The sequence below is a fragment of the Ixodes scapularis genome, unplaced genomic scaffold (assembly GCF_016920785.2).
Source record: "Ixodes scapularis isolate PalLabHiFi unplaced genomic scaffold, ASM1692078v2 PGA_scaffold0__279_contigs__length_252992795, whole genome shotgun sequence".
Classification (NCBI taxonomy): domain Eukaryota; kingdom Metazoa; phylum Arthropoda; class Arachnida; order Ixodida; family Ixodidae; genus Ixodes; species Ixodes scapularis.
The window spans coordinates 83583012-83602073 of NW_024609835.1; the positions used below are offsets into that span (position 1 = coordinate 83583012).

Sequence of the window (19062 nt, forward strand, 5' to 3'; positions counted from 1 at the left end):
TTGAGCCTTTTTCGTGGAAAAGTTGGTAAATAAGTCGCACCGCTTTGCACCTTTCAGGCGCTGGGTTCTTCTCTGTTTACGCGCATCGATATTCTGAAATCAGAGTTTTGCACAATCGGCTTGATCGCACATACTGTTTGACGCGCAACTTTGGCGTTTCAACTCACGACAAATGCCCATAGCACGGCGCTGTCTGGTGGTGATGGTGGGGGGGGGGGGGGGGGGGGGGGGGGGCAATCGAGCGTTTCACAGCAAAAGGACAATAGCACGCAAAATGAGAGGGTAGTCGGCTTTATTCGAGCGAACGAAAGTTTAATGAGCTCGGCCTTCGCTAAAACATCATTTGATCAAGTGAGTGCCTCCCCTAGACACTCCTGAACCAAGGTTTGGTAGCACAAGGCCTATTGTAGGCCAAGTCATGGAGACGATACAAGTATTGATGTGCAGGCAAAATGATTAACCTTGACATATTTTTTTTTAGTACTTCTGAAAGATTGGCTAGGCGCACAATCCTTCTTTCTACATTTAGCAACACGGTTGGAGCATGACAGAAAGAACTGCTCATCAAGCAGATACTAAGAAAGACTCGAGAAAATATTCTGCAATGCGTGTGTACCAGCCCACTTATCTTTCAGTGTTGCTGGACTGAAGTAAATGAATGTGGAACCATGGCTGAATTAGGCAACGTCGATAACATGCTGTAAAAGCTTTATTTTCACTTGCACGTGACTCTCACTCACATTTTTACTTGGAACACCCGTAAATTTCTGGGGTGCTCACATCTTTATAATTGGATGTTAATTCCCAACATTTAGGAAGATCGCGGATGGTGGTTGCACGCTCATTTCGATTTTGTTCTCTATTGATTCTGACCAAGTACGTCATCAACAAAAGAAAATGTGCTTAAAATTCTGAACTTATTTCGCCTATTATGTTAAAACACGTCAGAATTTAGTTCTTTATTTTATGTTTAATGTGTTGCTAGAGTCTCTCGCTAGTTAGAGCGAACGCGATGCAAATAAAAAAAAAGTGGCCAGAAACTTTTTGCAGGACCCCATCAAGTTCAGTTGCAGCCGATGTTACAAGCGCGAGAATGTGGTCCTGACCAGCTGTGCTCGCATTGCAGGAGCGCGCGTGCTTGGACGCTGAAAGCCGGGACCTCGCTTTTTTAGCTTCTGCTACGCTCACACTTAAAGTGAAACAGAGTAGTGTGTTGAGAACATCACATTTCTCCAGAAAACTGGACTGTTTAAGGTTTGGACGTGACATGCTAGTGGTCAGAGATTTCTCTTTGCTGACAAAATCGAATCCCGTGGCGCACAATGCACACTGCAGAAGGTTCGCGCTCTGCGCAGGGGGGCTAAGCTCGGCGCGGCGAGATCGAGGCGAGTTCTCCGCCAAACTCGCCGACCGCCGCGATTGGTCGGCGCCGTGCATGACGACACGCGCCGGCACTCTCTAGATCGTGACGTTAAACGGAGGGTTTGAGGCGGTCGGAGAGTTGCATATCCGGAACTCGCGGCGATATGCGTTGACGTCATTGTGACCTGGCAGAAGCCGCCGCGGATGGGAAAAGCTTGCCGGCTCCGACCTAGGCGAGTTTGGGCGAGTTGGGCGCGAGATCAGGGAGAAGCGTCCAAAATGGCAGCGTTTTCGTTCGTGTTTTGCCGTCGGCTTAGATATTTAAACCACGCCAATGTGTTGGACATGGACGACGTTCATTTTCAACAACACATATCGCCTCTCGAAAGACGTGGTAAGGTGTCTGTGCGATGAACTGCGTGGCGAACCGGGCTTGAGGCGATGGAGCCGTGAATGGACCGTCGTCCCCGTCGTGTATCCTACATCCAAATTCTACAAAGTGAATCCTAGAAACAAATGTGTTTTTACGGCAATCTGCAACCAGGAACGCTATTTACCATTATTTACAGGCTTTTACAATTATTTCTATGGGTTGCTGTGCTGCGTAGATGCAAGATAAACGCGCTTGATAAAATTGAAACTAAAACAGATGATAGAAGAAAAGCAATGAACATGAATGGCGCAGACTAACAACTGTGTAATTTCTTTCTCATCTTTCTCCCTCCACACCGTATTTTGACAAACAAATTGGCCGTTAGTTGTTTATACAGCAGGAGAACATGCCAGAACATTGCGACATTGTCACCTACTGTAGATAAGCAATTTAGCCAGTGCAGTATGACTTAATCTAGCCTAGGGTCTTTAACGTGCACCACGTAGTAGTGATACACGACCGCATGCCGGTACGATGCTCATCAACATCGAAAAGGGCAGGGGTGGGGGTGAATCCACGATCCTGGTTTCTGCAGCGCGAGCTTCCGCTCCACGTGCACCCTATTCTGAAAAAAAAAAAAAAAAATATTGTGGCTGTGTGGCGGTGGGGGGGGAGAAAGATGAGAAAGAAATTACACAGTTGTTAGTCTGCGCCATTCCTGTATGTTGTTTTTCGTCTATACTCTAGTTTATATCTTTATCAAGAGTGTTTTTCTTGCATCTACGTGGCGCAGCAAACCATCACGATGTCTAGTCAACTAGCCCATATCCAAGCAATGTTTGTATAATTAGCATCCGTGCTGTTACCTATTCTTATTTGTCATTTACGATTTAAATTTAAAAAAAATTGGGCTGTATGTATGTTGATACTACCTAAAACTTGGTCTGCCTCAACGGGGTAGATTCTCCCAGCTGTAGATGAGAAATTTAGCCATGCAGTGCCGTACAACCGCTAGCCTAAGGTCTTCAACGTCCATCCCGCAGTAGTGTTACACGACTGCACGCCGGTACGATGCTCATCAACATCGAAACGGGCCGGGGTGGGGATTGAGCCCAGCATCCTGGGTTCTGCAACGGACCTTTCGCTCGATCTGCTCCGAGCTGGTGTGCGCTAGCCCAGCCGGCCACCGATCCCCCGATTTAAATAAAATAAAAACCCTTCACTGCGGAGCGTAGGGAAAAATCGGAGCTACGCTGGGGAACTCGCCGCCGCCGGGGGGGTCGGAAATGTAAGAGGGGGAGTGGGAAACTCGCCGGGGCGGAGTCAAAAGAAGCTCCTCCCCTCCCTCGTGACGTAGCATCGGAGAGATTCCCGCCGGAGGCGAGCTTAGCCCCCTACAGCTCATGCATTCAGAAACAAAAACCATGCTTTCTTGGTACAGCGTGGTGTGGAACGGCACGATCGTCTGGCGCAACGAAAACGCGCTTTCTAGCGGGAGTGATTTTGCAAACGAAGTAGTTTTGCGGGATCGCGCTGTCTGGTCTGCGCCCAAGATGCGGAGCAGAGGAACCTTCACAACGCAGTATGTTTTTAGCCCCCCCCCCCCCCCCCCCCCCCCTCCCCCATTTCATTTGACGATGCTCCTCCAGAGAATACATTTTTTTTTATTTCTGAGGGACTCCCTTTTTCGTTTGGTGGTGCACGCCAGTTTGACAATTCTATTTGTGTCATTCGTTAACAGTAATCCTCCATTTCTCTTATTTTGCACCCCAAAATTATGAAGTTTAAACAAAACTACGAGAATTTGAGCGGTTGCCTCTAAGGCCCCTAGAATTTTGTTTTGAGGTATCGCTGCACTACACACTTGTAGTTTTATATATCGTCAGATCAATAAGCCATATTTAGTCCTTCGAAAGTCCAGCAACAACGGAAACATGTTGGGCTGCCTCAATGATGTGTACATATAAAATGATTCACGCAACAATTTTTGTGGCTTCAGTAAATACCACTAAGACTTAATCCCTGACGTTGATGGCGTGCAAAAACCATCATTAGTTTTTCTCTCTGCTTAATGGCAGACGCAGAAAAAATAAAGGAAAGAAATAGCTTTCCCCTTCATAACTCGCTATTAGAACAAGCGGCGATGTGATCTGACGCTCATTTTATACTGCCGGTGTAAGACTTCAGCTATTTATCTTTGATTAAACACCTGCAGCCAACACGAATGTTTGGCGATGCTCGTTGTCAAGAGCCCGAGCACTCGACTCGGGCTCGAGACAATGGAGTACTTCACGATGTCACGTGACTCGGTGTGAGAGTGGTGATGGCATGTGACGTCATGGTTTCACAACGCTTATACACAGTGTTGCCATCTTTTTTTTTTCTTTTTTTTTATTTGCGTGCGGCGCTAAATTGAGGACAGCAAGTCACTAAACAGTCGCTAGATTCACCAGGAAGTCCCTAAATTATTCGCTTAACTCCAGAAGCTTATTAAACCCTTTTAAAGTAAGTGAACCGCAAATAATCATATCTCAGGTATTTTGAGATGTTAAACTTACACTGAAAAGCAATTTGGACGGTTTTTATTTGTAATGTTTTATTTGGGAAACGACTAGGCGGTAAGTACGAAAGTATGAATAGGGAGTATTCACTGGCGGCCATATCCGTGTGCGCTGCTGCTGAGCGTGTGCTGACGTCGAGCTTCCGCAGTCCTTTTGGAGCGTGCATTTAGCACCATCAAGGTTGCCGGTCTTAGCAGGCTATTAATGTGAGCTCGTTCTGAACATGGGCTCTAAACATCGCCCTCAAATATGGCGTCCAGTGAATACCGAAACGGGTACTTGTTAATTTTAACACTGAAATATTGACTGCATTGTCTTCAAGAACAGTTCAACGGAGCAGTCTGGAAGAACAAGAGTTCTTCCTTGATGGTGACTGCTCTCAAGTCGCCCAAATCTGCCGATGTCGACGGTTCGTTACCAGCTTTGTGCGCTTCAGCTGTGCCCATTCGCCGAACAGCTGCTCTGGAAGTTACTAGTCGAAAGCGCCAGCCAAGAGCGGCTGCGCTCTTGGCTGGCGGTAGCAACGTTTGGCGGAGAGCACGTAGGTACGTGGGTGCGGGAGTGATGGTCTGCGGGACAGTGGTCTGCAGTGTTGACAGTGTTAACCTTTTTTTTTTTTTTTTTAAGCGCGCCGCTAAATTGAGTTTGTATCCAAAGCAAACTCGGCTAGAGAAGCAAAAGGGTTTAGCCCGCGATCACCTCTAAAATTGTTCAAAATAGCAAGATTACGGTTAAACACCAAAGTCACTAAATAAATCGCTAGCCGCTAAATTAAAAAAAAAAAAAAAATCCGCCGCTAAATGTATAAAAAGTCGCTAAATCTAGCGACAAAATGGCTAAAATGGCAACACTGTTTTTCCATCTATAGTCCGTTGCAACTCAAGAAGGGAGGGCGAAGGAAAGGAAGGCCGGAGAGGAAGAAGCAGACGGAACGCTGGAGAAGAAAGGGGGAAACCTCCTCCTGTCTCCAGCGTTCCGACTGCTTCCTTTAGCGGGAAAAATTCCCGCTAAATTTAGCGGAAAGAATTCCCCGCTATATTTAATGGAAAATTGTCCCCCGCTAAGTTTAGCGGGAAACTTTCCCTGCTATATTAGCGGAAAACTTCCCCGCTAAATTTAGCGGAAAAAATTCCCCTCTAAATTTACCGAAAATATCTCCATCTAAATTCAGCGGGAAAATTTCTTCTAAAGTGACGTACTCAATTTAAAGGACCCATGAAACGAATTTGGGCTGGAGTAAATCAATTTATATTGGGATTTTACTAATAGCACATCGTTCAGTGGGCCAAAAGAACAAAGGTAGAAAGCCAGAAGCCTGACTTTCGCTACGAAAATTTGCAAAACATAGCGGACTATTTCGTACCTCCTTCCCTTCGTAAACTCTCCGCCTTTTCACTGTGATACATCCGCGGACCCCGCAGCGCGTCACCGGGCTACTAGCCACCACAACCGGGCCCCCGCAGCGCGTCACCAGAGCCCAAGCGCACGTCACACGATACCGGACCTCACTTAATCCCTTTACCCCTAAGCTGACATTGCGGTGGAAGCTACGCGCTTGCCGGACCAATCAGCCGCCTCCCTTTCATCAGCTGACCTCATTCTCTGCGGGTCGGTATGCGCGAGAGAGCGTGATCACGTGGAAAATGTGTGGCTAGCCCAACGAGCACGTAGCTTCCACAGAACTGTCAGCTTCGGGGTGAACGGGGTGGGGAAAGCAACTATAGTCGGAATTACAAGTCAAGAAGGTAGGAGAAGCTCCTCCCACAAGCGTGATGCGCCCGTTTTGAATCGCTCCGCAGTCGAAAGAAGAGTTCACTGGAAACACTCCTTGTTCCGCTTCAATGGATTCCAACTTGTCTCCGGTCCCACTTATATTCATTGGAGGGAGAACCGAGCCCCTGAAAGCAGCCTTTGTATCCATCGGGGGGGAAGCTAATCCCCGAAAGTCGTATTTGTTTCCCTCGGTGGGGAAGAACTCTAATCTCCCTCTCGTGCCTTCCACAATGCTAAGTAAAAGTCGAAAGATAAAGCAAATTTGTACAGAAAGGCAAGCCCTTCCTCGCGTGTTGGCCGCGACGTCACGGAAACTGTGGGACGCTATTGGATGCGGAGGTGGCGGAGGGATATCTGATTCCCTTTGAGGGGCATTTGCCGCTACCTTCTTAACCTGTAACTGACTATAGTCGGAATTTTGAGCGACGGGCTAATCTTCTAGGGGGACAATAGCTGTGATCGGCTACACGAGCGAGATTCCGAGCAAGAGGGGACTCCCCCCTTTCCGACCTCTTGAACTGTTTGGTACAATGCGCGGTTTATGACTTGAGGAGGAAAGCTAAACAGAAAAAAGTTGAAAAAGCGTTTCATGACTCCTTTAAGTCGACTTGGCGTGGTGAGTCACGCGATACGTCACAAGGACGCGTGAAGTGACATAGTTTGCCAGCATATTTTGGCATCATGACATGATATGACGACGTGACACACGATTGATCGTAGTGCCGATAGAAAAGCGCCACGAGAACCCACAATTTTTCATACATTGCAGATAGGTATATGACAATTTGATCACTACATAGAAATACAGCTGCCAATTTTTACTTCTCCAACACTCATTTTGTAATGAAAAAAATATCACCCTGAACCATTTTGAACTGGTTACCGTTAAACTTTTTTCCGGTTCAGTTCCAAGATGGCGGCGAAAATTTCGGTTCTGTTCAGGTCCGGTTCGGTTCCGGTTCGACACTCTGCCGCCCCTCGGCCCGGGGGTGGGGGGGGGTTGGGGGGGGGGGGGGTCTGGTTTGCCCCCCCATTCAGAAACAAGTTGATACGCCACTGCATGCGCACTAGGGGTTGTGTATCAGATCCCCTTCACATGTGGTAGGGTGTACAGTGGACAAACGGGGAGGTGCGTGAGCGTGAGGGCGAGGGAGCATTCCCTTTCTTTCCGTTCCTTCCCCACTGATCACGCGATGCGCGGCCCGCGGGCCGCCCGGCAGGAATGAGCATCCACACGGCGGACCAAAGGAGCAGACGACAGAACGAACGGGCCGGTCTAACCCTCGACCTCACAGCTCCGCCAAACGCATGCAGCGAGCTGCTTTGAGGCTATTTGTAAGGAGCCAAGATGGAGGTTCAAAGAAAGAGACGTTTGGCCGCGGTGGGCCCTGGCGTTGACTATTGAGGACGATGTGGACTTAAGTGAACCGAAAAGGGCATGCATCTATTGTCCCACAGAGCAAGGAATCGCTCCACGAGCGCGATGAAGTAAAAAGTTGCATCGTCGCACAACAAAAGGTTCGTCTTCTTCGTCTTCAACAGATGGCGCCAAAAGAACACGACTTCCACGGCTGTTACCCCCCATTCACACTGGAAGCGGATCCGCGTTCGCGAAGCGGTTGCGAAAGCGGTTGTATAAAGATCCAGTGCAATTGCACGCGCATTTGATGTCATCGTGTGCGCGTGCAATTGTACTGAATCCTTATACAACCGTGTTCGCAACCGCTTTGCGAACGCGGATCCGCTTCCAGTGTGAATGAGCCCTTAGAGCCGTGGAAGTCGTGCCGTTCCACAGATTATGATTGTCATCAGAGTGGCCAGACTGAATTTCGGAAAGGGTCTATTGAAGTGCTAAGTCTGGCAACAAGCTGACTTTTGTTGTTTGGATTTTTGGATTGGAAACTAAATCCGAAGTCCTGACGACTTCGGATTTAGATTCCAATCACGTGACCCCCCGCCGAGGTCACGTGACATCGGCGGGGGGGGGGGGTGGTCACGTGACTCTGGGGGTCACATGAGCTTGGGATGACCTTGGGGGGTCGCGTGACCTTGGGGTGACCTTGGTTACGCCGACGCCGCTCAAGCCGGGAACAGGCCCCTAAGAGCTGCGCTCTAAAACGCCGCGGTCCGCCGCCAAGGTCCGGGCGAGAAAAGTCGCTTGGCATTTCTGACAAGCCCGGGCCGCGGACAGCCGGCGGACCTCGAAAACCGGTGACGTAATATCACGTGATGCACGGCCCGCGGACCAAAACAGCAATTTGGTCCGTCGTGTGGATACACCTTTAAGGTGTATCCACACGACGGACCAAATTGCTGTTTTGGTCCGCGGGCCGCGCATCACGTGATCTTACGTCACCGCTTTTCGAGGTCCGCCGGCGGCCCGCGCTTGTGAGAAATGCCAAGCGCTTTTCTCGCCCGGACCTTGGCGGCGGACCGCGGCGTTTTTAGTATAATTGAAGTGTTAAGTCTGGCAACAAGCTGACTTTTGTTGTTTAGATTGGAATCCAAATCCAAAGTCGTGTTCTTTTGGCGCCAACTGTTGAAGACGAAGAAGACGAACCTTTTGTTGTGCGACGATGGCGGCATGGTGCGACGATGCAACTTTTTTACTTCATCGCGCTCGTGGAGCAGTTCCCCGCTCTGTGGGACAATAGATGCATGCCCTTTTCGGTTCACTTAAGTCCTCCTCGTCCTCAATAGTCAACGCCAGGGCCACCGCGGCCAAACTTCTCTTTCGTTGAACCTCCATCTTGGCTCCTTACAAATAGCCTCAAAGCAGCTCGCTGCATTCATTTGGTGGAGCTGTGAGGTCGAGGGTTAGACCGGCCCGTTCACACTGTCGTCTGCTCTTTTGGTCCGCCGTGTGGATGCTCATTGCAGCCGGGCGGCCCGCGGGCCGCGCATCACGTGATCAATCGGTCCGCGGCCCGGTCCGTCGTGTGGATACACCTTTAGCGGTACATTGCAGTAGGTGTGGCTGCGTACCTATATTTAATGACTTGACGATCTTGGCGCGTAATAAAAGTAAGACCGCCAGAGTGATTGAAGAGGCATTTCTCATTCTATCAAAAGGGGAAGGAGAATGTGTGAGCGCACCGTCGGTTCACTTGGGGGATGATGAGGTCTTTTTTATCAAGGAGAAGGGCAGGCACGTGTGAGGGTGATGACGTGGCAGAAATCTTGTCGGTTGGGTCGTATTTTTGATTCTTGATTGGTTCTTTCCTACTTCCTATGCTCCCTGTGTTTATTTTTCTGGTTCGCTTGAAAATAAACTTTAGTTGAAAGTCAGCACTTTGTTCGTGCACTTCTTTCACTCGTCCCTTGTCCAATTTTTCGCGCTGTTTTCACGTTTGAAGATGTTCAACCAACTCGCCCAACTTACCGCCTTGTGGAGCTTCTAGTCTAACCATATTGAAGCCTTTTTCAGACAGTTGCGTTTGATTGCGTTTGACTGCGTTGCGGCTGCGAGAAACCAGGACATCCCTGCTGCTTCTATTGCGTGCCATGATGATTCCTTGAATTGGATTCCACGCTTCGTACAAAGCACAGATGTGCCGGTGACTCGCTTTTGGTTCTCGACGCAACGCAGTCAACCGCACTCAAACTTAAGGTCACCGGAGTATATAGCCAACGACAGCTCGGTGCACGCAAAGCGAAAGCTCGCACTGCACAACCCAGGGATCCTGTGTTCAATCCCCACCCCTGCCCGTTTCGATCTGGGTCGCTAAACTCGTGAAACACAAAATTGCGGCCGAGGTTCGTGGAGCGGCCTGATTCTACTCTCGTAGGATGTCAATCATACAAGCTCTCTCGGTGCTCGAATTCCAGCGAGATTGTAAAACATAAAGTCATAGCGACCTTCAACGGAGCGCGGATGAAGGACACCGTGGGGCCAGAAGTGTGGAGCAACCCATGACGACACGAGGAAAGGCCAAGCAGACGACAGATGCACAACCCGGCGAAACCGAACCCGAAACTAGGCGTTGACAGTCCTGCTTCCAGAGTACATTGAGCCGCTAGGGGCGCTGCTATTTTATATATTGGACATATTGTCTCTCTAATATTGGCATATTGCCCATTGCTATATAAATCAGGGACTGTAAAATCTAAACGAACGGTTTAAAACTATTCGAAACATCCGAAATTCAATTAAAGTTTCTGATACTTTGGATCCGGCTCAGGTGATGCGCGCGAAAAAACCACGGCACACGGCACCACTGTGCACGGCACCACGGTTGTTCACATGTGACTGCCGGCGTACTTCAAGCCACGCCGTTAGACCCTGAGACCACCCAGGCGTTTAAAAACACCCCGAGGATCTCGTGGACTTATGAAGAGTATGTGGACCGGCGCTCGTGCTGCTCGTGCGTTTGTGTATGGTGCCTGTCCTAGCCTTTCCAAGATTACAAGAAGTTCACGAGGCAACCACTGGACGGTGCGCATGTGCGTTAGAGGTGCAGACGGGGCGGGGGCGGCCACGTCACTTACCAACCCTGCATCAGAAATGAGTAAACGGAAGATTTACGTGCTTTCGAGGGTACCTAACCTCGGGCATCAGCTCACCGATGCACTGAAAGACGACGCTTCAGTGGTCGAAATAACGGCGAAGTGTACGTAATGGCCTTAACTCTTCCCTGGAATCATTTGGGTGATGAACGTTTCTAACGTTAGTTGACCCTGATCCCCCAGTTACCACCCACGGTGACGAACCAACGATCAAACCGGAGGTTGTCCAGATGCTCCAGAATGCGGAGATTCTGATCACCGATACGGACATCTTGAAAGATGTCCTCTACGAGCTACCGAACATGAAGTGGGTCCAACTGACATGGGCAGGTGAGAGGAACATAGCTCTCTCAATAAACAGGTGATCTTTGGTTTATCGACCCGCCTGATACATTGCCGGCCTCTGAGGTTTCAAAGTCATGGCAGTAGAAAAGACCAGGGGGGCTATGTTGCACATTTTGGACTTCCAGGCGACCAGCGAGAAGGAGGTGACGTTGGTGTGCAAGCGACGAATCAACAATCAACATCCAAAGAGCGTTGTTGAGGTCACTTCCTTCTCCCTAGTCTCCTGGGGGTCCAAAACGTGCAACATAGCCCCCGAAGAGAGCGGGGGGGGGGGGGGGGGGGGGGGGGAGGGAGGAGGAGGAGGAGGAGGAGGAGGAGGAGGGGAGGGGAGGGGGGAAGGGGGGAAGAAAGAGAGGGAGGAGGAGGAGAAGAAGACGGCGCGGTATGTTTTAGTCTGGCAGGAATGAAAATGATGGGCCAACGGTAGGAAGTGTTGGCAGTGAATGGCCAAGGTGTTTTGATGCCTACAGGTCACTGACACATGGTGCCAATTCTGAATATATCCCATGATATTAATCTCAGGTCAGTGGATCCGTAAACATATGCTATGAATATATCCCGTGATATTAATCTCAGGTCAGTGGATCCGTAAACATATGCTTGGAGGCCTAAGGGGTAAATCTACCGTAGGTTAGCATGCTCATCTCATGCTAGGGGGAAAGCTTGTCCAGAGCGTCAATCTCGATGCTGCGTCATTTCCAACCCGGTACTTTTCAAAATCTGCTGCAGCCGCCTGCGATGACGCAGAGGTGCGAATTTCAGTCACTTGAGACTTGGCCATTTTGGCCGCTCTGGCCATATCCAGGGCTTTATTCAGCGTTAGGGTGATCTTGGCGAGCGGATGCCGCTGTAAGGCGTCGTCATGGGGGCCGCAAACGATGCAGTCTCGCAGTTGTTGTCAACCCTTCCACCTACCGAAATCGGTGGCTCAACAAGCAATGCGGAGAATTGTTCAAGGACACCTCTACAAGGAACATACTGGTGTTGCAATGCGGCACATGACTCAAGTGCGCGTTGCTTTGTGGGGCGGTGCGCCACTTCTGCAATTACAAAGGACACATTGCCGCGCCAAAAGGCAAGAGCCGAATGCCAACAATCGACTGTTCATAGTAGCAGACTGGAGCCCTTCTGAGGAGGTTACGGAGTTTTTGCCATTGAGATTGTCAAGCTGCCTGTCTTTTGTGATGATGCGATTGATGGTTGTAGCGTACAAATGGAAGTGGACTTCTGATCTGCCTTCACGATCATCAACTCGTGTGTGAGGCTTCAGCTTCGTGTATCCAAGAGCAGCCTCAAACTGTGCTGCTTACGTCTACGGTCCTATACATAGTAGACCCAGGGCCCGTTCACTCGAAGCCGGTTAACTTTAACTGCAGTAAAAAGTTAACCGCATTTCCCTACCAGAGGGAATTTAAGGTCACGTAACCTGTAAGTAAGGACGGCAGAGAAACATGGGGGGCGGTGCCCCTGCGAGCAAGCATTGCTCGCTTTGGAACTGATAGGTCGTGATAGCTGCAACATCAGGCGCGTTAGTTAGCAATGAATGGTGCAGGAGGTTTTCGATTTGCCTTACCTCACTCAAATCTCAACACATGAGCAATGACTTCGCCACATTTTTTAGGTAGTCCTTTGATTCTGGCCATTGCTAAACCTAAATGAAGGCAATTGTCGGCATGGCAATGTCTTTGGAATACTATAGTGGATTGCTACAAATTAATCGGCCAGGTTTGATACCACGCAGAAGCAGACAGCGTCCCAGTAGACCTTTTGCTAAATCTCCCAAGCACCAAGGTGCATGCTGCGAGTGTAGTTACACGCGCTGCACGTGTTGGCATCTGCAGTAGTAACTGTTCTAAAGCAAGAGCCTGAAAGAAATTTCGCTTTGCACGTGCATTTGTCAAAGCCTTATTATGATTGTTTACTTTGAATATTTTATACGGGGAAGGCCAGTGCGTGTGGAGCATAGAATTACGCTTTCAGCATTCTCCTCGATGTTTGGGTAATTTAGTAGTAGGTCTATTTTCACAGGAGCTGAATTACTCTGCTTTCAGTTTATGATTGTGTTATATACAGTTCTTAAGTGCTGGCCAACCATGCTGCCGGTGTACCGCCTGCGTTTCACTGATCACTTCTTCCTCATCACTTCTAGGACTAAACTTCGTCGTGCTCTTTCGAACCTAGAAAAAAATTTCAACGAGGCTTGTCTTCGCTTCAGACAGCCAAACATTTAGAAGTTTTCCAAACAAGAGTTCTACCTTACCCAATATCTGTACCACAAGCAACAAAAAGTGTTTCTTAAGCTCAAATGTATGCCACACTGCTTCCCGAAAACCCGGTAGGGTGCCTTCTTGGGACCCTCTTTCGGGAACTTTTCTATGAAAGCCATTTATATTGCTTCTACCAGTAGGTGACACCAGCTACCACCCCATAATAAAGCACCGAGCTGTCGCTCATCTAGCCCTTGTCAAACTTGGCTAGGTTCTTGTAGGTACCTTTATCATGAAAGCCATTTCTATTCGCTTCAATCAGTAGGTGGCAACAGCTACCACCCCATAATGAAACATGAAGTTATCGCTCATCCAGCCCTCGTCAAACTTGGCTAGGTACTTGCAGGTACCTAGTAGGGAAGGGCGGTTTGCTTTGTACTGCGTTTATAGTTAACCGGCTTAGAGCAAGCAGGCCCTGGAGGTTTTCGGGAAGGTTTCAGCCTACGTGTCGTTCGAGGACAAAAAAAGCTAGAACTTCTGGTCGTCAAAGGATTCAGCGAAAATCTGCTTGGGCGCGACTGGTTCTGGTTTTTGAGCATCACCTTGGAAGGGAGTCTTTCATGTCGACGCATTGTTGCGTCAGACCGAGGCAGCTCTGTTTCGCAACATGGTGGTCAAGTTCCCCGAGCTCTTTCACCCAAGACTCGGAAAAAGCAAAGGGCTTCGGTTCAAATGGATGTCGACCCAGCCACGACACCCAAGTTTTTCAAGGCTTGCCAAATTCCTCTGCACCCGCTGCCTAAGGTAGGCGAAACCATCAATAATCTGGTAGAAAAGGGGATTTTTGAACTGGTACACCGTTCTTGGGCAACTCCTGTCGTGACCATTCTCAAAAAGAATGGCAGCATTCACCTGTACTGAGGTTACAAGTGTACAGTAAGCCGTGTCGTCCGATGGGAAACATACCCATTGCCAACTGCCGATCAGCTGTTCTTGAAACTGTCTGGTTGTCAGAAGTTTTCACAGTTGGATCTGGAACAAGCGTATTACCAGAAAGTAGCTGGACGAAGCTACAGCAGACCTTTAAACAGTGAGCACTTAACGGGGTCTCTTCAGAGTCGCCCATCTGCAGTTTTGTGTCTCTACAGCTGTAGCGACACATGTGACCAGCGCTACTTTCATGTGGCGACCAACTCTACAGGGAAAAGCTTCTCATGGGACTTGCTGTTGTCTTAGTATTTTTCGACGACATTGTGGTCGGCGGTCAGAATGAAAAAGAACATGAGTCACGTCTTCGGGCAAGAATCAATGACGACGGGCTTTGCCTAAACAAGAGCGAATTTAGTTTAGAGTGCCTGAAATGTCCTTCCTGGGACGCAAGATTGACAAGGAAGGCATTTGCTTCACAGAAGAAAAAGAGCAAGCTGTTCGGATCGCTCCTGAACTACGAGAAAAACAGCAGTTGCAATCCTTCCTGGGACTTCTTCACTTTTACCACTTTCACGGCCATTCTTTTTAAGGGTGCAGCTCACGTCTTGGAATTCCTTCATTGCTTGCTGTACCAAGGCACACCTTAGAAATGGGGACAAAAGAGAGCAGCAGCTTTCCGACGAGGCAAAGCTCTATTGCAGCCATCCACCGTGTTGGCCCCATTACGATGTCAATCGTCCCTTAATCTTGGCCTGTGATGCCTCTTTGTATGGCTTAGGGTTTGTCATGAGCCACGTGTCATCGGGGTGCAAAAAATTTCCTGCGGCATTGGGATCAAGAACAATAACATGAGCTGAAAGGTACTGCTTGCAAACAGATATGAGGCGTTGGCTGTCGTAGCTAGTGTGAACAAGTTTCACCAGTTCCTGTATGGGCGTCACTTTAAGATTTTCATGAACCACAAGCCTCTTCTCGGGTTACTACACCACAGCAAACCAATTCCTCAGGTTCTGTCTCTATGCTTACTGTGCTGGAGCCTTATGCTAGCCCAGTATGGTTATGCGCTTATTTACACACCTGGAAAACAGATGGGCAACGCTGACCTTTTTAGCCATCTTCCTCAGAAGATTCGAGACTTTGAAGTATTTACAGACCTGGGAGACAGATGGGCAACGCTGATTTTTTAGCCGTCTTCCTCAGAAGATTCGAGACTTTGAAGTACCCACCCTTCTTGATATTCTCCTCATCAAGTTCACTTTAGAGGTGCCCACCGACACGAGACAGGAAGCAGCGTTGACCAAAATAGATTGAGTTCTTTAGCCTGTACTGCATTCGGTTCTGCCTGTCTGGTCGTCTGAGAAACCTTAAGAGTATTTCAGGCCTATGTACTGTCGCCGTGACGAGCTGCCTGCCTACAATGGTTGTATATTGTGGGGCAGTCATGTGATCACACATCCATCTCTCCGGTAAGGAGTATTGGACCTATTGCACAGCGGTCACCTTGTTGTGAGGAGGGAGGGTTTTGCAAGAGGCTATCTCTGGTGGCCGAGCCATGACCAAGAATAGAATGCTGAGTGCAGTGCTGTGTTCTGTGTCAGGAGTCTTTTAAGCGCGCCAGCCCACGCATCTGTGCACCAGTGGAAATTTACGACAAGCCCGTGGTCGAGGTTACATGTCGACTATGCAGGTCCCTCTCAAGGGGTGTTGTTCTTTGTTGTGGTGGACAGCACACTCCAAATGGTTAGAAGTCTTGCGAGTAAAGTCGATATCATCCTCGACTGTAATAACCGCACTTCATACCTTGTTTGCAACTCGCAGACTTCTGTATGTGAAAGTCTCGGACAACAGTACCGCCAAGTGATATTAAAGAAGTTGTTCAACAATTTCAGTGCTTTGCTTAAATAATTGTGGGAGTTGGTGTCTCGACCCTTCTAAAGTAAAGAACAAAAACCGCTTTTGCCTGCATGTGCTAGTTTTTATCTTAAAAAATGGCAAAGATTGAGGTTTTTGGCACCTCTCAACCCCTTCACCGTCTTCCGAGTCATGTGCGCTGTGGCGTGAAATAGGGATGTGCTGGGTTCTCCTGAATCTCTAGTGCCATCAGTGACCAACGAGAACTCACCTGCTTGCGACCACGGGACCATATGCTTGTGCCGCGCGATCAACATGGCAAAAGGACGAAAGCGCCAACATGCTTGTCCAAGTCTGACTCTCCCCGTCCGGCTTCTGGCGATTCCTTGCGAGAGTAGATAAAGCTGGCGGTTTTGTTGACCTCGGATAAATGGCATTACTGTAATTTCGTATAATAAAAATTTTGTCAATGATACCAGGTTTTTGACGCGTTTATATTTATGTTATAACGACTAGATTTATAGAAACATTACCTTTTATTGAGCAGGTAGTTGCACAACTAGCTATTTTTTTACAAGTCCCCCTTTGAGGGGACATTGCGGCGCGTGGTTCTCATGGCTACCACTCGCAGCTGCCGATGGAGAAATATTCTAATTTCCTTGTGATTACGCAGCGGAATCGCAACATTTCGAAAGCAGGATATGTGGTTTCTGTCCTTTGTGACAAGATAAACAATGTCAAAAGTACAAGATGAAAATTCTTTGAACGTTAAAATTGTTGCACAGCTCCTTTGAAGGGACGTTGACTCTCCCCAAATTTTTTAAATTTTTTGTTAGGCGATTTATTTTGGTTTCAGTAGACTACCCATTCAATAATTTACTACAGCGTCACATATTTTTAAATGAAGTAAAAAAATGCAACTCCTCGAAGCCGAAACATGACTGGGGAGGAAAAAATATAGGGGAGGAGAGAGTTGGCAGAATTCACTTGACTGTGCAACTTATTTTTAACAATCGACGTAGTTGCAGCTTTTTAGAAGCCACAAAAAATGGACATCATAGTTCTTTTTTATTTTTAATATTCCATGTGTGCCTTTGATGACCCACTACTTTGATTATTGGGCAGGAGATCGAACTATAGGGGGCGCTCTAACCCCTTTGTTGTCCCCACCCTCTGTGTTTACTCAACACAAGGCCTACGCACATGCCAACAGGCCTTATGGGCATGTCCATGTCATCTTCTACAATAGAGCACAGGACACAGTTTACTGCAAAAAATACTAACAATCGACGAAGCGACATTAAGTGCTGGATCTATCCTCGGAGAATGCGAGCTTGACCCACTTCGGCTTTTGTGCGGAGCTGGGACCTTGCATGCTGCATTGTTCATGCAGGCCAGAGTGGAAACAAAAGATCCCCTCCTCTTCCTCACCGGAGAACACAAACTCCAGCCGAATGCTGACGCCGAGTTTGGTTATGTCGGCCGAGTGCTGAATCATTATATTTGTTGTCCCTATCTGTGTAGTTCTTAAGTTAACCGCTTGGGGCGTCACGGTCGCTCCTCCTCCCCAATGTTTGGTGGTTGTATTCAAACCATAGAAAACGACACATGACCACAGAGAAGGGAGTGAGTGCGACTCAAACTGGCCAGTTTTTGATGGCTGTTTTCGGGTAGAAAGAAAAGAATTTCGAGCCGCAAATTGTTTTCTAGGTAGTTGGGCTCTCACATATCATGTTGGAATAAAAACCTAGGCAAACATAAATACCTTGTCTGCGTCCCTTTAAAGAATTCCTGAGTCGGAGCGGCGTCCGTCAGGTCTTGTTGGCACCCTGTCGCTCATCTTCCAATGGCCATGCCGGACGAATGGTGCAAGAGAAAAAGATCACTGCAGAAAATCACTCGAGGGAACTGGTTCATTTGTCTGGCCGGGCTCGTGTTTGGACAACACATTCTTCCGAGCACCTTCACTGGAAAGAGTTCTCGAAACTTTTGTTCAGGCGACAAATTCAGTCAGCCTTAGAACAGCTACACCCCGATAAACAGTTGACAATGACCTAGCACGAGGAGACATTTTTTCGGACCGACAATCTTAAGTCCGTACGCCACTGCATGCAGGGAAACCCCGTATTCGCTATTAACTTCAACACGAGTGAAAACTGCTGGCTTCTAGGGGAGATTTCGTGCCAGTTGGGGCATGTCTCCTACCAGGTAGAGCTTGAAGACAGACGCGTTTAGCGGCGGCACATTGATCGCATCAGAAGTAGGAAATGCGAGATGTCATACCCAATCTGAGGTTGCAGCAGCGACATGTCGGACTATACTGAAGACCTCACGCCCATTTGGCATGACGCACACCTTGCCATTGACCAAGGCATCAAACCGGCTAAGGAACAAGGAGGCGAGCCAAATGCCATATGGAGTGCAGAACGGGGTCACCAGGATGGACAACCAACACCACTCTCGCATCTTTCAGATCGAGGTTTGAGCGTGCCTCCACCAGTACGCCCGGAATGCGAACATTGTCGTCCTTGGTATTTGCAGGACTACGTTTAGGGGGAAGGTGTGTAGTGCATCGACCTTGACGCTATGCTGGCGCGAGCGCATGAGCACGAGACACGAGACTGGGCCAGGATTCCGCATGCCATGCAAGTGGCGTTTGGGCACCTAGCGTCCTTGAACCAGAGCGGCCTTTCTCATATGCTTATCGTATTTTCCGGATTATAAGTCGCTCCCTTGTATCAGTCGCACATCCGTATATTGAGCCTTTTTCGTGGAAAAGTTGGTAAATAAGTCGCACCGCTTTGCACCTTTCAGGCGCTGAGTTCTTCTCTGTTTACGCGCATTGATATTCTGAAATCAGAGTTTTGCACAATCGGCTTGATCGCACATACTGTTTGACGCGCAACTTTGGCGTTTCAACTCACGAGAAATGCCCATAGCACGGCGCTCTCTGGTGGTGGGGGGGGGGGGGGAGGGGGGGGGGGCAATCGAGCGTTTCACAGCAAAAGGACAATAGCACGCAAAATGAGAGGGTAGTCGGCTTTATTCGAGCGAACAAAAGTTTAATGAGCTCGGTCTTCGCTAAAACGTCATTTGATCAAGTGAGTGCCTCCCCTAGACACTCCTGAACCAAGGTTTGGAGCACAAGGCCTAT

The 19062-nt window shown here is 48.6% G+C and overlaps 1 protein-coding gene across 3 annotated transcripts in view; it reads left to right on the top strand.

Annotated features, from left to right (window-relative positions):
* The first annotated feature begins 10277 nt into the window (after positions 1 to 10277).
* LOC8029625 (glyoxylate/hydroxypyruvate reductase A) overlaps positions 10278 to 19062 on the top strand; it is a 79678-nt gene continuing 70893 nt past the window's right edge. The window contains exons 1-2 of one of the 3 annotated variants that reach the window (XM_029983077.4): positions 10278 to 10679; positions 10759 to 10905. In XM_029983077.4, coding sequence (XP_029838937.2) covers positions 10400 to 10679; positions 10759 to 10905 — 427 coding nt within the window. In that variant the 5' untranslated portion in view covers positions 10278 to 10399. The remainder of the gene's footprint in view (positions 10680 to 10758; positions 10906 to 19062) is intronic. The other 2 variants (XM_029983076.4, XR_006077446.1) reach the window with 2 other exon arrangements.